Source organism: Scyliorhinus canicula, chromosome 9 (genome assembly GCF_902713615.1).
Source record: "Scyliorhinus canicula chromosome 9, sScyCan1.1, whole genome shotgun sequence".
Classification (NCBI taxonomy): Eukaryota; Metazoa; Chordata; class Chondrichthyes; order Carcharhiniformes; family Scyliorhinidae; genus Scyliorhinus; species Scyliorhinus canicula.
The window spans coordinates 118,550,546-118,573,447 of NC_052154.1; the positions used below are offsets into that span (position 1 = coordinate 118,550,546).

Consider the following 22,902-nt stretch of genomic DNA (forward strand, 5'->3'; position numbering starts at 1 on the left):
CTTGTTCCAGGGTGTTGTGAAAGTTATTTTCAACTGCTGGTGTAAGTTCTGTCTTTTGAGGCAAGAAAATTGAGTTTTGCAGCTTTAAATTTCTTCTTGTTCTTTTTTGTGCATTTCCCTTTTAAGTGGACGTGGTCCTGGTCCTCTGATGTCATGACACTCATGACATCATGCGTAGGACTCGATTACCCATGCGCACACCGAGTTTCCAGTGCTATGCGCTCTTTTTGCAACTGAGCATGTGCAGCTCCTTTCTCAAGATGACTGCCGCTCAGAACCTCCGTTTTCCTCCGATTCAACTCGTGGTGAGTGTTCGTGCTATTTTTACCAATTTTGTTTTCTGAATGATGATTCTGTGTTTATAGAGACTCAAAGTATTGATTTTGTTTTTTTCATAAGCAAGGCATTTTTGTACAGCGATTTCTAGAGTTAGATACTTATTTTGTGAAAGTTCTTCCCTCAAATTTTTGTCAGATAATCCAGAAATTAATTGATGCATTATCACAGTGTCTCTGAAATCAGCATAATCACAGCCTTGTGGTATTGACTTGAGATTTGTAATAAAATCAGAGGTGGGCCCTCCATTTCTCTGACAAGAGTTAAATCTTTCCAGCATCTCACCAGACTGACTGTTACAGCGTTCAGAATTTTTTTTGAGTATAACGTCTACTTTGGTGTTGTCCCCCCCTTCTAAGTAATTAAAGCAATTATAGATTTATCAAGCTTCATGCCCTCCTGTTGAGAGTAGTAGGGCTGTTTTTGTTGCGTCAGAGGCAGTGCTTAAATAATTAGCTGTAATAAATATTTGGAACAGCTGTTCAAATATTTTCCAGTTATAACTTAAATTACCGGTTGTTTCCAGCTGCCATGGAGCTCCAACAAGTTCCATCGAATCAGTTAGTTGTCGAGGATCCATTTGCTGCAAAGTCTTCCACAGTTGAATATCCAGTTTAAGTTTATCTTCTCTTGCTGGTGTCTAGCTAGCTTTCTGAAATCACTCCTGGTATCATATGTTATTCTCTAAGTCTGAATAAAGATTATAGACTTCTAGTTAACACAAATGCCTTATTCAGTGGGTTTGTTCTGTTTCCAGAGCTTAACTAGGTATAATACAGTCAAGAGGTATTACCAGTGAAGCTAAGGTAAACTGCCTATGCTGAGCTGTCTCTGTCTGCTGCTGCTCACTAGCCCTGTGCTTTTGAAAGAGGCGGATCCTCCCTTGGGCTGGACCCTTTATACCCGTCTCTGATGCTGCCCTCTAGTGATGCTGTGGCTGTTACATCTGTCTGCAGTCCCTGGTGTATGTGCAGATGTATGTACAGATGTACAGACCACTACATACTGTACAAGCAAAGAGGCAAAATCAATATTGCTAAAGATGTCAACTCAAATTTACAGTGACGGAAACAGCAATTACCAGACATGTTTTGAGTTCATGTTTATTTTTCATGTTGCCTGGTTAGCATATTGCTGCCAGCTGGTGGAAAATTCAATGATATTGTTCGGATAACTGACCTTCATTAAAATTGCCATCGGACAGAGGTCAAAAGAAGTCAATAATTTGTCATGGGAAAGGGTTCCACATGAATAAATATGTGTCAGCCATCAAAGCTGTGGGTCTACACATGCCTCAAAGTCACTGATTAATTCTTTGCTGACATACTGCCTTGTAGCAATTTCATTTCCACTGATCTAAAAATTCTCATGTCACAGTTGTGTCGGAAAATGTGGTTGCCAATTCGCAGAAGGCAAGGTTCCACAAACGGCAATAGAGACAAGTGAACAGGAGCAAGGGGCAGGATTCTCCAATTGCCGATGCCGAAATCGCATTCGGCGATTGGCTGGACAATCCGTTCTGACGGTGAAATCGGGGGCGGCGCCTTTTTTCAGATGTTCCGCCCCTTCCAAAACGGCGCCATCAGTGTGCACGCCGTTGGCTCGGCCTCAGGACGTCATCTGAAGGCCCTCTCCCGATGGGCCAACTTCCCGATCACTTGTTGCCTGAGGTTTCGTCAACCTCGCATGGCGGCTGTGGAATGTGTCCAGCACTGCCACAGTATGGAGGAGGAGTGTCATTCTGCTGGCCAGGGAGGCTTCGGTGGGGGCTGGGGGACTGGTGGGGAGTGGTCCGGGAGTGGCGAGGGGGGTCACAGGAGGGCACTCTGGCAGGCCGGCGCCATGTTTTTGGTTATAATAGGAGACACGTGCTCCGGACATAGCCTCAAAATCAGAGTATCCAGCCCCAGGTTCTTAGTTGTGCTGGTTGACAGTAAATATTTTTCAGGCTATCAGGAAACACTTGCGTTCTATTCCAAATAATGCCATGGGATGTTTAACTGTCACCCGAGAGGGAAAATGGGGCCTTAGTATAACAGCGTATACAAAAACCTGCAATAATGCACCTCTGACAATTCCTCAGTGCTGCACTGGAGTGTCAGCCTAGATTAGTGATGACGCCAGCATAAACCCTGGAGTGGTGTACGCCGGCGTCAACGGGCCTCCTGGCCTAGCAATTCATTGCTGTTCAGGGGGCTAGCACTGCACCGGAGAGCTGCGCGCTGCTCTGGCGCCGAAAGGCAGCCCTGCACGGCCGGTGTGGATCCGCGCATGCACGCGACTGCCACCGCAGGTCTGCGCATGCACGCGATGGTCGTCTCTGCTCTGGCATATGCACGTGGTTGCCGTCTCCACACTGGCGCGGAGCAACATTTTGGGGGAATTTACAGCGGGCCGTGCGGAAGAAGGTAGGCCCCCTCTAATCGCGGGCCTGGACCCCGTGGATTTCTCCCCCTCTTGAGTCAGATCCCCCCCCCAACCAGGACATCCACAGCAGCCGCGGGTCCGAGCTCCCGCCGGGTGGTACCAGGTTAGAACCACGCCGGCGGGACTCGGCGGGAGTTCGGCCCATCGCCCGTGGAGAATTGCCCCGGGGGCCCATTTCAGCGGCCCCCGACAGGCTCCGCGTGGGCACGATTGGCGCTGATTCTCCAGTCGCCGGAGAATCGGCGGTCCAGCTTTGGAGCGTCGTGGTGGGAATTTCCCACGCCACCGGCGATTCTCCAACCTGCCGCGGAGAATCCCGCCCTATATGTTCATGTCTCTGGAGTGTTCAAAATCATGAGTGGTCGGGACAGTGTAAATGGGCAGTAACTGTTCCAACTTGTCGAGAACAAGAAGGTACAGATTTAAAATAATTGGCAAAAGAAGCAGAAAAGCAATATGAGAAAAAATGTTTTCACACAGCAAGTGGTTGGGATCTGGAATGCACTGCCTGGGAGTGTTGCAGGAGCCAGATTTAATCAAAGCTTTCAGCAAGGAATTAGATGGTTATTTGAAAAGGAAGAAGGTGCATGATTATGGGGAGAAGGCTGGAGGATGGCACAAAGTGAACTGCTCTTTCAGGGAGCTGATGCAGACACGATGGGTTGAATGGCCGACTGAACTGTGAGAAGTCTGTGATTCTGTGAGTGGAAATTAAACATGCAACCTTCAAAGACAAAAGCAAACATGGTGCCACTGAACCAAGGCTGATATCAGCCTTTCTGTTTATAATTGTGGTGCTTTTTTTACTCAATCAGTAAATAATCTAACATACATTTATTCAGTTAAAATTTCATGAAGACACCATCTTAGCATACAACCCATTGCCTCTGAATAAGAGTGCACAGATTTTCATGTTGGGCCAGCTCTGGGAATTTGACCGGATACCAATTTTAATTGGCATCTTCTGCAAAATGCATGTGGAATGTTGGTGTTTATTGCAAAGGGAATTGAATATGAAATAGGGAAGTTTTACTGCAGCTGTACAGGGTCTTGGTGAGACCACATCTGGAACACTGTGTCAAGTTTTGATCTCCTTATTTGAAAAAGATATTGGCTGTATTCTCCGCCGCCCTTTGTCGGTTGCGGAGTTCCCGATGCGGTGGAGAATCCAGTGTCGGCTAAAAAATATCCCAATGCTCCGGTCCCCCGCTGGTGGTGGCATTGAGGTTCATGCCTTGCACCAGCGGGAGGATGCAAATTGACCCATTTGCATCCTAATAATGGGCTGGACACCAGATTCTCCCAACTGGCATGAATCTCCGGTCACCTGGGCCGGGATACACATGGGCGAGTATCATTAAACATTACCCAGAGTTGCCCCCAAAGTCCATCGGAGGGCCACCCTCCCCTCACAATGCCAATCCTGCTTCCACCCTCACCAGACACCACCCCGCCTTCCACCCTCATCAGAGACCCCCCCCCCCACATAAGAGAGACCCCTGTAATCTGTAACGGGGAATGTCCAGACAGGGATCTCTGTAATGGGGTCTTCCAGGCAGGGGTCTCTAGATGGGCGACTTTTGGGCATGGTTCTCACAATCGAGACACTCTTTGATGGGGGTCTCTGGTGGGGTCGCTCTTATGGGAGGGGTTTCTGTGAGGTCTCTGTAATGGTGGGTTTTCCGGTGGGGGGCTCTCTTATGGAGGTCTCTGGTTAAGGTCTCTGGTGGGGGTATGGTGGGAGGGGAGGGTCACCTTTGTACTGTTGGGGGGGGGGGGGGGGTGGTGGTGGGGGTGACCCAGAAAATCCTATGCTGGGGGCGTGCCATATTCTGTTGTGGGGGAGAGGGGAATCTCTATCGGATCACCTCAAAATTGCAGTCCAATAACGTGCAATCCCTGTGATGCATAAATTTGCATGGCATCTTGGGATTTGCACTCACAGCAAATCAGAGGCTATTCATCTCCCGCAGGAGAACATAGGGCGGGATTCTCCGTCCCGCCGCACCCGTTTTCTGGTGCAGCGTGCCCGCACTGACAGCAGGCTCCTCTGTCTCACCAGCCGGAAAATGGGGTTTCCCATTGTGGGCACCCCCCACGCCGTTGGGAAATCCATGGTCATGAGTGCCCTGCCAGCGAAATGGAGGAACAAGGCGACGGAGAATCCAGCCCAAAGTCTCCCAAATGGAGAATTCCAGTCATAATTGCATTAAAAGCAGTTCAGAAAAAGTTCACTCGACTCATTCCTGGGAGAGATGTTTATCTTATGAAGAGAGGCTTAACAGGTTGGGTCTATACCCATTGGTGTTTGGAAGAATGAGAGGTGATCTTATTGAGCCATTTAACAGCCAGACAGGATGTGATAGGGTAGAAACTGGGAAGATGTTTCTACTTGTGGGAGGGACTTGAACCAGGGGCACAGTTTAAGAACAAGAGGCCCACCATTTAAGACCACAATGAGTGGTGCACGTGAAACTAGACCCGGGCCCCCGGGAGGCCATATTCGGAGTGTCGGACCAGCCAGGGTTGGAAATGGGTGCGGGGGCAGACGTTGTAGCCTTCGCCTCGTTGATCGTCCCTGATGGGTTGGAGAGCAACCTCTCCACCCTGTGCCCTGGCGTGCTGGGGGGGATCTTTTGGAATTCTTGACTCTTGAGAAGGTTAAGTTTGAACTGAGGGGCAGGATAGAAGGGTTCTACAATTCATGGCCATTATTCATTATGCACTTTCAAGAACTGGATAGCATCGAACATTAGTTGGGGGGGATGGGTGGGAGGGTTGGGGGGAGGGGGTTGATGGGTGTTAATGGTAGCTATGGGTGATTCCTGATTCCTTTTTGTCATTTGTTTATGCGAACGTGTGGGCGAATATTTTGGATTTGGTGGGAGGATGGGATCATTGTTTTTGTTATGGGGATTAACATATTTGTTACTGGTTTATTGTTGATGGGTGAAAATGTGAAAAAGGAGGAGAATAAAGAAATAAGTTTGAAAGACCGCAATGAGGAAATTTTTTTCTCTCAAAAGGTCATTCATATGGGGAATTCTCTTCCCCAGGAAGCAGTGGAAGCTGGGCCATTGAATTCATTCAAAGCAGAGCTAGTCAGAGTTTAAAGAGTCAAGCGTAATGAAGGGTGGGGTGGGGTGGGAAGGAGGGAGCATGAGATGGCGGCAATGTGGAATTGAGATCACAACGAGATCTTCCATGATCTTATTGACCCCCTGATTCTAAGTCGTTTGTTCCTCTATTCCACTGTTTCTGTGAGATTTATGTCTTGGACTGACTAAGTGTATGGTGGCACTAGCAGGGGACTGCCATGATGCCAGTGACAGGTGCCAGGTTGCCCGTTCCAGGGATCAGGCCTAGGGGTGCCTTGCCCTTAAGAGGTGGCTTGAGGGGGGTGGTGGGGGTGGGGGAGTGGGCTTGTGAGTACCATAAGTGGTGAGTTGGGTGCTATGGGGGGGGGGGGGGGGGGGGGGGGGGGGGGGGGGTCCAGAGGCCTCAATGTGGTGGTTAATGGGGGGGTCGAAAAATTGGGGCAGCGTTTAGAAATAGTACTCTGATCCGTGAATTCTCTTCCTGCCCTGGCGAGCTGAGCTCAGCAGTACAGGAAATGATGCAAGTGCGGCCTTGGTGGGGCATTCCACGCCATGGCCAAAAGAAACCGCAAAGTGCCATTAAATAGCGGTGCGAGAAATGCCCAAAATTGGACTCTGTTCCGTTGAATTGCACCCACTACCTTTATTTACGGCGTACTGCAGGCCAATGTAAGGTTGGAGAAAAGTATTTATGCTTTTTAGATTTGGCATTGACAATACACTGGCGCCACTAAAAAGGATAATAATTCTGTATAAAAATAAACCACTTTTAAATGCTGAAGTAGTCTGTAATGAGGTACGTATGCTGTTGAGCAAATCTATGAAAAGCATGCAAATGAAACTTGACTTGAAGCGTAACGTGATTATTTTTGGAAATTGAGCTGATCTGCACTTTACCACCTCAACAAAGCCTGATGATTCTCAATGAGGTGTTTGACAAGTATTAATGACATCATGTGGCAAGAATGAGAAAGAAAAAATTATTTCTCTTTAAGTTACATGAAAAGATTTCTCACCCTACTTGTCAATGGTTAAAAACCCAGATAAACTACGTAGATGTGGTTGATGAAAAGTGGAGGAGACTAACAGAAGGATCAGTGAAAATTGTAAGATCTGTAAAAAGCATCAGAGGGTGCCTCCATATCCGATGGCAAACATTTCAGTGGTTTCAATGTCATTGATCTCAAGGTATAGGACAAAGACAGAAGTATTTTCAGTCTACGTTTCATAGATGTGGCAGATGTAGATTTTCTGTAATAATACATAGTAAGGACAGGATAGTTACAGATAAAATCATGGAGAAATGGATGTAGACTAGACTTGGGACATCAGCAAGTTTTCTCACCGTTAATGGAGGGGAATTTGCGAATAATAATTTCAGAGGCGTATGAAAAGATGAACATGAATCCTGCAGCAATGGATTCTGTTCTAGAAATCTTGTGGTCATCGATGAGATACTGCATAAAATTTTAGCTGATCAACCAGACTTCAAGTTGGCCATCACCCTGGCATGGGAGCCTCATGCAAATGATTCCAGATAATTAACAGATATAGGCCCTGTTACCTGATAGAAGGATAAAATCACAAATTATCTTCTGTGCTGTGTGATACTCCTCCTGCTCTCAAAGATACCAAAATCCCTTCCTTTTTGATGCACGATCAATTGCACGAAAGACTCAGATTGGTACAACTGTGGCTTTATTACAGTCAGATGCAAGGCCTCCTGCTGCAGCTGGCGAAATGGCTGATCAGGAGGAGGTCATGCATATTTATACAGCTCCTTGTGGGCGGAGCTAGCTGGCAGGGGCTACTGGAGAACCTGTAGTGCAGGTCCTACCTTACATCACCTAATACAGGTGCACACAGTGGATCACCACACTTTTTTCCTGTACGTTTAAATGTTTTATGTGCAGCTCGACAGGCTTTCATGAAGGCTGAGGGTTTGGAGAAAATTGTGAGAGCACTGAGGCGTGGAGAGAGATTACAGTTCAGGAGATTTGGTATCTTACAATAGAAAGGGTTACCTGTAGCCTCTCCTGTAAATATATACATAGTTCAGCACTGTTATAAAGACTTCTTGGTAATTTCTGCAGAACTGCTTAATGATAGCAAAGCAATACACACCACAGATAGCAACAACCCAATCCATCATGGTGAGCCATGGGGATAAAAATCAAAATTCTCTATAAAAATATTGAAGAAATCAAAAAAGGTATGCCAGCAATTAATTTCTACTCTGAGAAAATGCACTCAGAAGCAAGCTAAGGAAACTCACATGACGAACTGCAGACGCAAATGATCCTGGCAGCAGAACAAATGGTGTAAGTTAAGTTCCAGCGAACGGCTCCACTGTATCCGTGTCGAAGCAGTTTTAACCGAGCCGTCGGCCAGAGGTTTGCATGCTGAGATCAGATCCTTTCAAAGTTCCAGGAAAAGTAGTCCTGTTAACTATTTCTTTCAAAACCAGTCAGGCAGAAAATTTAGATGCAGCACGGTAGCATTGTGGATAGCACAATTGCTTCACAGCTCCAGGGTCCCAGGTTCAATTCCGGCTTGGGTCACTGTCTGTGCGGAGTCTGCACATCCTGCCGGTGTGTGCGTGGGTTTCCTCCGGGTGCTCCGGTTTCCTCCCACAGTCCAAAGATGTGCAGGTTAGGTGGATTGGCCATGATAAATTGCCCTCAGTGTCCAAAATTGCCCTTAGTATTGGGTGGGGTTACTGGGTTATGGGGTAGGGTGGAGCTGTTGACCTTGGGTAGAGTACTCTTTCCAAGAGCCGGTGCAGACTCGATGGGCCGAATGGCCTCCTTCTGCACTGTAAATTCTATGAAATTCACTCCTTCTTCAGATCAGTAAGAGGCGTACCAGCAGTGAGCAGACACTATGGCCTGAGTAAGATGGAGAGCGAGTGAATATATTTGGGAATGTGGTTCAATATGGGAATTCAACTGGCAAATCTTTTTCAAGCGCAATTTTAGAATAAGAACCAGATTCTGACCTCTTTATGCAGGTTTAATAGCCTAGTTAAACAGGTAGTGGTAGTTAATAGCACCTGAAGTGAGAGCACTGTAGCAGGAAGCTAAGCTAGTAAGTGATTCATCACTACTCTATAGAAGAAAGTGACATCTTAAAGTGCACAATCAATAAAAGGCCCGCAAGCAGTGAGGGTGGAGGCTTCGGTCTGAGTGAGACAGAGACCGAGTGAGTATCTGTGGAATTTGGCTCAAAGTGGGAATTCTGTGCACAGGGGGAAAGAGGTAGTTCAGGTAAGATTTACTGCAATAAGTCCGACTTAGAATAGAGTGCTGGGTGTTGGGAGTTAAAGGTGCAAGGGAAGGAGATAAAGTGGAGCTCCTTTGCTTTTTGTTTTCTAACATTCTCAGCCTTCAGGAAGTAGTCTTACTCTGCTACAGGAGAAGAAGCTAGTTACTTGGTGAGTCTCTGGTAAGTGACTGAAGTGTACTTCACTTAGGAACAGTAGAGGAGAGGTCACCCTGTTGGGAGTTGTCTATAGACCTCCGAATAGTCCCAGAGATGTAGAGGAAAGGATTGCAAAGATGATTCTTGACAGGAGCGAGAGTAACAGGGTAGTTGTTATGGGGGACTTTAACTTTCCAAATATTGACTGGAAATACTATAGTTCGAGTACTATAGATGGGTCAGTTTTTGTGCAGTGTGTGCAGGAGGGTTTTCTGACACAGTATGTAGACAGGCCAACAAGGGGCGAGGCCACATTGGATTTGGTACTGGGTAATGAACCCGGCCAGGTGTTAGATTTAGATGTAGGTGAGCACTTTGGTGATAGTGATCACAACTCGGTTATGTTTACTTTAGCAATGGGCAGGGATAGGTATATACCGCAAGGCAAGAATTATAGCTGGGGGAAAGGCAATTATGATGCTATTCGGCAAGATTTAGGAGGTATAGGATGGGGAAGGAAACTGCAGGGGATGGGTACAATCGAAATGTGGAGCTTTTTCAAGGAACAGCTACTGCGTGTCCTTGATAAGTATGTACCTGTCAGGCAGGGAGGAAGTTGTCGAGCAAGGGAGCCGTGGTTTACTAAGGAAGTTGAAGCACTTGTCAAGAGGAAGAAGAAGGCTTATGTTAGGATGAGACATGAAGGCTCAGTTAGGGCACTTGAGAGTTACAAGTTAGCCAGGAAGGACCTAAAGGGAGAATTAAGAAGAGCGAGGAGAGGACACGAAAAGTCGTTGGCGGATAGGATCAAGGAAAACCCTAAGGCTTTCTATAGGTATATCAGGAACAAAAGAATGACTCGAGTAAGATTAGGGCCAATCAAGGATAGTAGTGGAAAGTTGTGTGTGGAATCAGAGGAGATAGGGGAAGCATTAAATGGGTATTTTTCGTCAGTGTTTACACTGGAGAAAGACAATGTTGTCGAGGAGAACACTCAGGTTCAGTCGACCAGGCTAGATGGAATTGAGGTTCAAAAGGAGGAGGTGTTAGCAATTTTAGAAAATGTCAAAATAGATAAGTCCCCTGGGCCAGATGGGATTTATCCTAGGATTCTCTGGGAAGCCAGGGAGGAGATTGCAGAGCCTTTGTCCTTGATCTTTATGTCGTCTTTGTCGACAGGAATAGTGCCGGAAGACTGGAGGATAGCAAATGTTGTCCCCTCGTTCAAGAAGGGGAGTAGAGACAACCCTGGTAATTATAGACCTGTGAGCCTTACTTCGGTTGTGGGTAAAATGTTGGAAAAGGTTATAAGAGATAGGGTTTATAATCATCTTGAAAAGAACAAGTTGATTAGCGATACTCAACACGGTTTTGTGAAGGGTAGGTCATGTCTCACAAACCTTATTGAGTTTTTTGAGAAGGTGACCAAACAGGTGGATCAGGGTAAAGCTGTTGATGTGGTGTATATGGATTTCAGTAAGGCGTTTGATAAGGTTCCCCACGGTAGGCTATTGCAGAAAATAAGGAAGTATGGAATTGAAGGTGATTTAGTGGTTTGGATCAGTAATTGGCTAGCTGAAAGAAGACAGAGGGTGGTGGTTGATGGCAAATGTTCATCCTGGAGTTCAGTTACTAGTGGTGTACCGCAAGGATCTGTTTTGGGGCCACTGCTGTTTGTCATTTTTATAAATGACCTGGAAGAGGGTGTAGAAGGATGGGTTAGTAAATTTGCAGATGACACGAAGGTCGGTGGAGTTGTGGATAGTGCTGAAGGATGTTATAGGATACAGAGGGACATAGATAAGCTGCAGAGCTGGGCTGAGAGGTGGCAGATGGAGTTTAATGCGGAAAAGTGTGAGGTGGTTCACTTTGGAAGGAGTAACAGGAATGCAGAGTACTGGGCTAATGGCAAGATTCTTGGTAGTGTAGATGAACAGAGAGATCTCGGCATCCAGGTACATAAATCCCTGAAAGTTGCCACCCAGGTTAATAGGGTTGTTAAGAAGGCATATGGTGTGCTAGCCTTTATAAGCAGGGGGATTGAGTTTCGGAACCACAAGGTCATGCTGCAGCTGTACATAACTCTGGTGCGGCCACACCTGGAGTACTGCGTGTAGTTCTGGTCACCACATTATAGGAAGGATGTGGAAGCTTTGGAAAGGGTTCAGAGGAGATTTACTGGGATGTTGCCTGGTATGGAGGGAAGGTCTTACGAGGAAAGGCTCAGGGACTTGAGGTTGTTTTCGTTAGAGAGGAGAAGGCTGAGAGGTGACTTAATAGAGACATATAAGATAGTCAGAGGGTTAGATAGGGTGGACAGTGAGAGTCTTTTTCCTCGGATGGTGATGACCAACACGAGGGGACATAGCTTTAAATTGAGGGGTGAGAGATATAGGACAGATGTCAGAGGCAGTTTCTTTACTCAGAGAGTAGTAGGGGTGTGGAACGCCCTGCCTGCAATAGTAGTAGACTCGCCAACTTTAAGGGCATTTAAGTGGTCACTGGATAGACATATGGATGAAAATGGAATAGTGTAGGTCAGATAGGCTTCAGATGGTTTCACAGGTCGGCGCAACATCGAGGGCCGAAGGGCCCGTACTGCGCTGTAGTGTTCTATGTTCTATGTTCTATGTGGTCTATTCCCAAGGTCCAATACTGTCCAGCAACTGGTGATGAGGTCAATGAAATATATAAAAATAAAATATATAATTGAATGAAATAATGAAATAGCTAATTAAAATACATTAATGGTGTCAGGACAGATGATGTATGCAACATGTGGATGTTCCTGGATGCCAATTTGATCCAGGATAAATACATCTGCAATAAATTAGGTTAGGTGGATTGGCCATGCTAAATTGCCTGTAGTGTCCTAATAAAAGTAAGGTTAAGGGGGGGGTTGTTGGGTTACGGGTATAGGGTGGATACGTGAGTGTGAGTAGGGTGATCATGGCTTGGTACAACATTGAGGGCCGAAGGGCCTGTTCTGTGCTGTACTATTCTAAATGCTTGAAGCTCCAGCAGTGTAGGAATAGAGTTTCTGAGCTAAAGGCTGGACAACAGACACTGCAATGCATCAGGGAGGCAGAAGGTTACCTGGATTCTTTGCACCAAGAGTCAATCACATCTCTTCGGACAGGGTCTTCTGATTTGGTCAGTGGTCAGGGACAGGAGAGTGTGACTGTGAGTGAGGCAGGTAAGGGGACTCAGAGGGCTGGAGCACAAGAGCCTCGGCCATTATAATTGTCCAACTGGTTTGAGGTTCCTTCAGCTTGTTTGGATGATAGTGGGGGCTGCAGGTCAGATGAATTAAATGGCCATGTTACCGTGGTATAGGAAGCCATTCAAGTGGGAGGAGCAAAAGGGAATGCAGTCAGAGTGTATAGTAAGGGGAATTGACACAGTTCTCTGTAGCAAAGAGTGTGAGTCAAGACAGCTGTGTTGCCTGCCCGATGCCAAGGTTTGGACATCTGTTCAGGGCTGGAGAGGAACTTACAGTGGGAGGGGAAGGACCCAGTCGCCATGATCCATGTAGGTGCCAACAACATAGGCAAGACATAAATCAGTGTTAGGGGCCTGGCACCAGATTAAGAAGCAGAACCTCAAAGGTCATAATCCCTGGATTATCCCCTGAACCAGGTGAAGATTGGCATCAAACAAATCAGATTGGAGAGATGAATGCATGGCTCAAACACTGGTGTGGGAGAAGTGGGTTTCAGTTCGTGGGGCGTTAGGACCAGTGCTGGGAAAGTAAGGGCTGTACCATTGGGACGGTCTACACCCGAACCGTGCTGGAAACAATGTTCTTATGAGCTTCATAACTAGAAAGCTAGACAGCATTTTAAAAATAAATAATGAGGGCAAGGGGCCAAATTTGAGAAGATGTGATAGATCAAAGAATTGAGACAAGGCAAAAGAGAAAGGTATTATTACAGGAAATGAAAAACAGACTGTGACCAGAAGGGATAGAGTACAAATCTAACAGTATTTCAACAGATGAATCAAGAGGTTATAAAAAGAATAAAAGGATAAACTATAAGCTCTGTATCTGAACACACATAGCATTCAAAACCAAATACTGAGAGCACACAGGGCCGGTTTAGCTCAGTGAGTTAGACAGCTGGTTTGTAATGCAGAACAAGCCTTGCAACGTGGGTTCAGTTCCTGTACCGGCTTACCTGAACAGGTGCTGAATTGTGGCGACTATGGGCTTTTCACAGTAACTTCATACTTGTGACAATAAAAGATTATTATTATTATTCTCTGGCCCTGCTCACACAGGCTCAAATTGTGTACTGCCAAGAAACATCTCACTATTTAACGGCACTTTGCTTTTCTTTTAGCCTTGGGGCGTCTCTCTCAGCCGATCCTGCACTTAGAGTCAGCTGGCCAGCAGGAAAGTCTCCTCGCAGATCGGGGCACCATTGATCTATCCCGATCTATCCCCCCTCTTTCAGCCAGCCCCCTCTGACCCTTACCTTCACCCCAACCTTGGGAAGGCCCCCAGGAACACCCCTTCCCTTACGCTGGCAGTGCCCCTGCCAGCCTGGCAGTGCCAAGGTTCTCGCGTTCTAGAAGGAGCGCAAAAGTACCTCCTGCTCTGCCCCGACCACCCGGGGGTCGCTAATGACCTGGGTGACACCCCGTCCCCGTCCCCCCGGATACCATTATGACTAGTCCACGTTTGTGGAAACCAGTACTAAACGGCGCCATGGTGAGGTCTCCCAGGTGATGCCGTTCATTCCTAAGCCCCGGGAGAATATGGTGCAGATATATTTAAATTCATCTAATGGCTCACTGAAATATGTTAACCTGGATCTTGCCCAGTACTGCAAAATTTAGATTGCGACGTCTATTGAGATTTCATTAAATCTCACTCGGCATTTTCAGCGTTATAAATCTCGTGAGAGGCCTCTTACGAGATTAAACAACTTCGTCCTGACACCAAGTCAGAAGCAATGGGGCCGTTATATGAAGCCAGTAATTGCTGGAGGCTCTCGTGAGAGCGCCGTAACGCAATTTGCGCTGGGAAGAACTCATTTTGAGATTCTCCCCGCCCTCAGCTGGTGATTGACAGAGTGAATCAGATTCAGATTTGAGACCAAATCATTAAGCTCCTTCAATTCTCCCACTGCCAACGTATCATGAAGCCAGCAGGAATCATTACTGGTCTTCAAAACGGAGACCAGATGTGATGACCACGTCGGCGGTCTTTGAGGCCAGTGAAGCCCCCAGGTGGTCAGGGCTGGAAAGTTCCCTGGCACTGCCCCCGGCACCCTGGCAATGCCAACCTGGCAGTGACTTTTGATTTAGAAAACAATCACGTACCAGAGAAAGAGCTTCCCATGTGCAGATACAGAAGGAAAACTATGGAAACTAAACAATCAGGGAAAGCTCTCGGGCACCTTGGTGGCACATATTGATTTCTTACGGGATGGCAATGCAGTGTTTGATAAATGTGTTATTAATAAGATTTGGGTCCAATTTAAAACTGGGACTCAGGTTTGAGGGGCTTTTAAATATATTGGTTTGGTTTTAATATTGAGCAAAGCAAGTCTGGAATAACTTTAAATCAACAATCCAAATGAAGGAGTATTACTCCTACGCCAGTTAATCATACTAAGTCATCACAGAAGGATGATATTGAGATCTAAAGAAGAGACAGAGCAATTGTGAAGTTTGATTAGTCTCATTTGAGCTGGTTGGGCACTCTGATGAGACCAGATTCTATTTTTAATTTGTTCGAATTATGTACAATGATGAAACACCTTACAGTAGAAAATGTTGTAAGGGCAATTTGAACATGCAGAATTTTAAATGAGGATAAACATGTATTAAGTTAACATCCTAATGGACAAAAGTATAAGATATTTATAGTGATGCTTCACATGTTAGTATTCCTCATGGATATTTTAGTGGAGTTGGTTTCATAATAATCTATTATACACTATGAAATGTGAGTTAGAAAAGGTTACAGATAGGGCAGCACAGTGGCAGTGGTTAGCACTGCTGCCTCACGGCACCGAGGACCTGAGTTCGATCCTGGCTCTGGGTCACTGTTTGTGTGGAGTTTGCACGTTCTCCCTGAGTCTGCATGGGTCTCACCCCCCACAACCCAAAGATGTACAGGGTGGGTGAATTGGCCACGCTAAATTGATCCTTAATTGGAAAAAAAGAATTGGGTGCACTAAATTTATTTTTAAAAATAAAAGGTTACAGATGGCCTTCCTGATTTGAAAAAAATGCAAACAAGAAAGGAAATCCAGAATATTATGTGGGCATGTTTGACAAACAGAATGCATGCACAAAGAAATTTCTGGGGGCCCGAGAGGGGGAACATCTCACAATGCAATGACTTGGACAGAATTATGTGATTTAATTTGCTTTGAAATTTGGTAGGTACATACAAGTTTTTTAATTTGTGAAAATAATCTGGTAATTGTATCTTAATTTTGTCTACTTATATGCAGGTGATGAACATTAACTGGGAATACACTTGTGCTCCTCTCGGTAGAAACAGACCAAAATTGTGGCTGTTCGGTTAGGAGGCGCATGCTTATAATGTGTATTTCTGTAAATAAATATTTTTAAAAGCATGCAGAGATTGGCTCCGGTTCTATCCCATCTGGTTTTCTGGAATAAAACACTGTGCATCTGTCAATGAATTGACATAATTATAATTAATTTACAGGTTACAATACACTAAGCTAAGTGCCATACACTAATTGTATATTCTTGATTTTTTACTCCCCTGCGTAAATTTGGAATAGCTCTTCAAATTAGCATGTTTGCCACCAAAAAAACTAGGTCAATAGTGCTTTTAATTGTGTATCATTGTAAGTTTATTCAGAGGTAATTTTACTTGTGATTTTTGGACTCCGCATAGCTTTTTAAATCATGTTAAATGTATAGGTGTACACTCTAAGCCATGGATTGTATTGTGTTTTATTGGGAACAACACATCATAACATTATGCTTTATTGAACAATAGTTGTAGAAGTGGTAATCAGGAAATCCAAGGAAAAGACATTTGGAGGGCTGATTGGAACTATTCCTGAAATGCTTTTACTTCAGAAGTGAGTTTGTTCTTGTCCCATTGGGGAGCGTCATCTCACAGATTGCATCTTGCATACTGCAGCTCAGCTGACATTTCAACACACAGTTATATATGTGACTGCAGCAAAAAGTAATATTTCCCCATCTCAGTGGTGTTGAAAGATTAAATTTAAAATGTCATCCATCATTGTATCTGTTAATAATTTTGTTGGTGATAAAAGTCCTCATAGATTTTTTTCTAAAGGCCAGTCAGACTCTATTGAAGGTATACTGGGTAAAGATGCAATGGCCTTGATTTAATGGGACAGATACAGGGTCCCGTTTTGGACACGTTTAGCGGGGTGTGTCTCAGTGCCTGCAGCAGTGAGAACGACACCGCTATTTATCGGCACTTTGCCATTTCGCATTCCTGCCGAGGCCACACTGACATCATTTCCTGCACTAATGAGCTCAGTTCACCAGTTCAGGAAGAGTATAATGCCGCTTCGATCATTCGACCCCCCCTCAGCCTCCCCACCACGCCTTCGGACCCTCGCACTGCATCTAACTTGCCTCTTATGGGGCCCTCAATACCCTCCTAAGGGCAAGGCACCCCGGGCCCGATTCCTGCCACGGGCAACCTGTCACCCAGGCACTTTGGCACTACCAGGCTGGCACACTTGCCGTGCTCCTGAGTGCCTGGGTGTCAGTAGAATCATAAAATCATAGAATTTACAGTGCGGAATGAGGCCATTTGGCCCATTGAGTCTGCACTGGCCCTTGGAAAGAGCACCCCACTTAAGCTCACGTCTCCACCCTATCCCAGTAACCTAGCCTAACCTTTTGGATACTAAGGGGCAATTTAGCATGGCCAATCCACCTAACCTGCACATCTCTGGACTGTGGGAGGAAATCGGAGCACCCGGAGGGTACCCAAGCAGACACGGGAGAAAGTGAAAACTCCACAATGACTTGAAGGACACAAAGGAGAAGAATCTAGGTCTAGTGGTGAGAGTGGAGGTCAGAATTGAGCCCCGGACCCTGGAGCTGTTAGTCAGCAGTGCTAACCACTGTGTCACTGTGCCTGCCTTAGGAGTGTGGGGGTGCCACCCTGTCCAGACCCTGACTGCCCAGGTGTCTTCCAATGACCTGGGAGACCCCCTCCAGATGGTGTTACGTCTGGTCCATGTTTGTGGTAACCAGTGCTAAATGGCGCCATGGCAAGGGCGAGATCCAGACCCACAGCATCTTGCGAGATTTTGTGAAATTTCATGAGGCGTTTCGAGTGCCGCGAATCTCGTGAGAGTCTCCTGCGAGATTCAGCGGCCTTGTTGCATCACCAAGTCGGGCGCAACAAGGACATTAAATCTCACCCAATGTGTGGTGTGGTACTCAGCTGTGGGGACTCCAAGGTACATGTTAAATCTCCAATCTCCACTCAATGCTGAGGTGGATGATCTGAGACTGTAGGGCTCGCAATAGTCCAGTGACAAAGTCAAGAAAGGTAATTCTAAGCACCGAAAACCAGTGGGCTTGTGTGGGGTGGGAAATTAAAATTTTTAAAACATCAAATGAGAAGCCAACCTGCCTTGACCCAGCCCACTTCCAGTTGTAATGGAGTTGACCAATTTGTTCTCAGGTGGTGGGTTGATCAGGAAATGATTTTAAGGCTGTGTTTCTGCACTTGATTGGCCAAACTGCCCTAGCCTTAATTGGAAAATCAAGCAGTTAAGAACAGTCGATCCCCTTGAACATACTCTAGCCTCCACTGGAATCACTTCCCCCTCCACTCTCACCACTAGACCTAGATTCTTCTCCTTTGCGTCCTTCTGTCAGTCAGCCTGGCTGTCAGGTCGGGCACCTGGAGAAAACCTCCACCTCCCCTTCACCACCAACCGCCACATTGAATTTCCATCTTGTTCGGTACCGGGGCCCAAAATGTCAGCCAAGTTGCTTCACCTGATAACTATCCAGTGACACTGAAGTTCACTTTGAGTGGTCTAGTATGGCTGTCATGCCCTCCTGCAAGTAGTATGGTTTGTGAACACTACCTGTCTAAAGTCACTATGTTGTTTGGCCATATGCACAAGGTAACAAAGAACAGTTGGGGTCTATGGAACTGTACTTCACTGTCATTGCACTCAGGAGAGATTGAAGGGAGGGAATTACACGTCAGTCAGAATGGAATGTGAAGCGAAACAGAGATCCCGAACGACAGGAAACAACTTTGTCTGTTCTCTTACGTGCGGCAGGTATTCAATGAACAGAACTAAGGTCACCAATCTGTTTGTGTGACAGGCAAGCAAACATGTTATAGAGCATGACTGAATAGCTTACAGTCTCTAGTTGCATATAACTTCTGCTTTCTGTGTCTTTAATCCTACTTTAGAAATTATGTTTCCCGTTCCAAGTACTGAGTGTGAATCTTTATGTTTTAATCATAGAAGAATCACCACTGAAGATGAACAGCGTTGATCATATCCCACAAACCCTTGCAAGTCATGCAGGAGGTCACAAGATGGTACACAGAGAGCTGCACGCTGCAGACATGCTCAAACCAGATCCCAGGGACACCTTCTTCCTGAGTGAGTTCTGTTTCGATTTTCACTCAGTGTCATAAAATACAGATTGGAATCTGCATTCACTTTCAGTTCTCTTCTTCTGATCGATTTGACTTTTCTAATTTCCCTCCATTTTGCTGACTAAATACACCATTAAAATTACTCAAATGATTCCCACCTATCAGTATCCGGGTTACTTCAGAAGGGTGGGTGGGATTTCACCAAGCAGTTGTCCACGGGCGCGAGCCATTTGCATGCAGCCGTATTTGTCACTCCCGCCGCTTGTCAATGGGATTTCCCATTGAAGACACCCCATGCTGCCAGGAAAGCCGCGGGTGTCGGTGCACTGCTGGGAGGAACAGGGAATCCCAATGGCCGGAGAATTCTGAGGTGGGATGGTCCACTGAGGAGGAGTTGCAGCACTTTGCAACTCAGCCTACTTGTGACAATAATAAAATCTTTCAATATTACAAAAGTAACACAAACACAACCCATCCTAACCAAATATAATACCAATACCCCCCCATCCCCAACCCCGAGAAGAACCAATTCATACATGCCCTGGTCAGGTGCGCCTTGTGCATTACCTTAAACTGTATCAAACCTAACCTTGCAGACGAGAAGATGAAGTTAACCCCAAAGAAGAGCCTCACTCTACACACCCCCACCCCAAAGACTAAACACAGCTGGTTCTCTCGCTTTCTCTTCTTCCAGTGATTCCTGCTCCGTCGCCAACAACTGCTCATAAATCTCTGAGATCATTCCCTCACCCAGCTTGTCCAAAGACAGAACCCTGTCCAAAAGCAGGAACACAGGCACTAAGGGTAACAAAGGAAGCCCCTTACACACAAAATCACATACTTGAAAGTATCTGAATGCGTTCTTACTCGGGACATTAAACTTCTCCAAAATCTCATCTAGACCAGAAAATCTGCCCTCCAGAAACAAATCCTTCAATCTCTCCAGCCTCTCTCCCTCCCATGCCCTGAATGTCGAGTTCCCACAAATCGGTACCAACAACGTAGAGCTTAATTTGAAATGCTGCCGAAATTGATTCAAAATCCTCAAAACGGCTATTACTACTAAGCTCGATGAGAATTTCACTGGAGAGAATGAGTGTGGAGCAATAACAAGGGCCCTCAAACTCATTCCTATGCATGGAGCCTCCTTCATCTGCCCCCATATAGAATCCGTGATCTTAATCCATGCCCGTACCTTCTCAGTGTTTGCCGTCCAGTAACAACACAGCAGGTTAGGCAGTGCCAACCTCTCAGATTGTCTCTCCCTTTGCAGAAATGCTCTGCGAGTGTGAGAGGTCTTACCCACACAAAAGTTGGTAATAACTTACAGACCCTACCAAAGAAAGACTGAGAAAGAAATACTGAGAGACACTGGAACAGAAACAGAAACCTAGGGAAAATATTCATCTCCACCGTCTCTACTCTTCTTGCCAAAGTCAGAGGCAGGGCATCCCACCACTTCAAATCAGCCTTCACCCCATCCACCAGACTGGCCAAGTTCAGTTTACAGAGCGAGTCCCAATCACTGGCCACCCAAATTCCCAAATACCTGAAACTAATCCTGGCCGGATGAAATGGTGGCCGCCTCAGATCTGCTCCCCTCTCCGGGGGCTTCACCAGAAAAACCTCACTCTTTCCCAGGTTTATATCCTGAAAAAGAGCAAAACTGCCTGAGCACCTCCATTATCGCCGACAAATTGGAGAGAAGGTCCATGAGGTATCACAGCAAATCATCTGCATATAGGGAAGCCCTATGTTCCCTCCCTCCACGCTCCATTCCCCTCCAACTGGTAGCCGAGGTGCTGTTGGAGCTGCACTTATCCAGGGAAGTAAAGAATATTTCAACACACTCCTGACTTGTGCCTTGTGGATGGCAGACAGACTTTGGGGAATTGTTGCAGAGCTCCCAGACTCTGGCCCCTTAAAGAAGCTTGGAACTGGCACTAGAGTATGTTGGGAACAGACAAGCTGCCTTCCTTTCAGGAGGAGGATGAAGGAGAAGAAAACCCAGCTGAGCATCACCACTCAGATATGCTTAATGTATGTCGTGGAGTAGACCTGCATGCCAGAGAAGCTTCAGCTGCCCTTATCCAGCCAACTTTCATCTGAGGGCCATGCAAACGTTATTGCCCTTGTGCCATCTGTTACCCTGTGTTTCACATAGCGTCCCTTTCCTGCAGACCTTCTGCAGTGATAAGACATATCTGTGTTACATCCTCTACCCTACATTCTCATGGCTCTCTCATATATGACCTGACACAAGTCATTGTGGGATTGGAAATGAGCTGTCAAAACCAGCTTGACAGCAAAGTTTTTTAAAAATAGTTTATTGTAATTATTTACATTAACATATGTTGTGTATAATACATAGTAGCGCTACTGTAGATATACAACCAAACAGAAAGGGGAAGGAAGAAAATACACAAAACGGGTCTATAAAATTATTGTGTAAAATAACGGAAAAAGAAAAAGGCACCACAAAAGAGAGACCCAAGATATCATGTGGGACAGACAGTTAGTTATGTCTCCCCAAGACATAACTATGTGGACATATGGGCTCCCTGTCTGTGAGCCCTCAGAGATGGGCCACCACGCCGTATGGCTTCGCTCCTATCTTTCTTGCCTCCCAGTACTAAAACATACCGGGCAAGAACGTGTTTTGTTTTGTTGCTATGGTTGCCTCCATATGCTTGCCTCCATGTGTGCCCTCGCCCTTTGCCCCTTCCGGTTCTCCTTTCCTGTTTTCCCTGTGTTTCTTTTCCCAGCCTCGGCTGCCAAATCAGACACCCAGTCTGCAGCATTGGGTGGCGTTGCCGATCGCCAGCCGAACAGGAGTCTTTGGCGGGCGAAAAGGGAGGCGAAGGCTACGGTGTCTGTCCCTCTCCCCATAAAGAACTCTGGCTGTCCTAAAAGCCCGAAGACTGCCACTAACGGGCACGGCTCCACCCTCACCCCCAAAACCTTGGACTTAGCCTTGAGAAAGTCTGTCCAGTACCCGACAAGTCTGGGGCAAAACCAGAACATATGGGGGTGGTTGGCCAGGCCACCTTGGCACCGTTCACATTTGTCCTCAACCTCCAGGAAGAACCCGCTCAATCGTGTTCTAGTTAGGTGAGCTCTGTGCATCACCTTTAGCTGCGATAGCCTCAGCCCTGTGCATGCGGAAGTGGAGTTTGCTCTTTGTTGTGCTTCAATCCAGAGTCCTTCCCCTATCTCCATACCCAGCTCTTCCTCCCACATCTCCCGTGTCTCATCAAGAGGTGAACGTACTTCCTCTAGTAACCATCCGTACATGTCTGCACAGTTCCCATCCCACAGTTCCCCCACGGTCAATACTCTGTCCAGTAGGGAGTGTCCTGGTAGCTGTGGGAATGTCGCCATCTCCTTTCAGAGGAAGTTTCTGATTTGCATGTATTGTAGTTCATTCCCTTTCGGGAATTGGAGCTTGTCCATGAGTTCCCCTAGGGTCACAACTCTGCCGTCCACATGTAGGTCCTCTACCGTCAGTACCCCTTTGTCCTTTCTCCACCTGTTAAAGGAGGCGTCCATAGTCGCGGGGGTGAATTTATGGTTCTTGCAGATGGTGGCCATGATGGACATCATGGTCAGACAAAGTGGTGTTGCAGTTGGTTACACGTTCTCAATGTGGCCACTACTACTGGACTTTTTGAGTATCTGACTGGAGCTAATGGGGGTGGAGCCATGAATGTCCCTGTATAGGAAGACTTCCCCATTTTAACCCATTCTGCTCCCGGCTCCTTGACCTATCCCATATTCTTTCTGCGGTAGCCGGCCAGTGATAGAATTGGAGATTTGGGAGGGCCAGGCCCTCCATATTCCTCCTTTTTTGTCACACATTTTTCCTGATCCTTGGGTCCCCCCGCTCCCGATATATGCCATGATTAGTTTGTCACCTCTGGTGAAGAAGGCCTTGGGGAGGAAGATTGGGAGTGATCTGAACAGGAACCTGGGCAGCACGTTCAGCTTGATCGTCTGTACTCTCCC

The 22,902-nt window shown here is 46.4% G+C and overlaps 1 protein-coding gene across 2 annotated transcripts in view; it reads left to right on the forward strand.

The window, feature by feature from the left end:
- LOC119971632 (N-acetyl-beta-glucosaminyl-glycoprotein 4-beta-N-acetylgalactosaminyltransferase 1-like) overlaps window positions 1–22,902 on the forward strand; it is a 1,002,314-nt gene that overhangs the window by 815,859 nt on the left and 163,553 nt on the right. For both annotated transcript variants that reach the window (XM_038807455.1, XM_038807457.1), the window contains one exon: window positions 18,761–18,901. In XM_038807455.1, coding sequence (XP_038663383.1) covers window positions 18,761–18,901 — 141 coding nt within the window. The remainder of the gene's footprint in view (window positions 1–18,760; window positions 18,902–22,902) is intronic.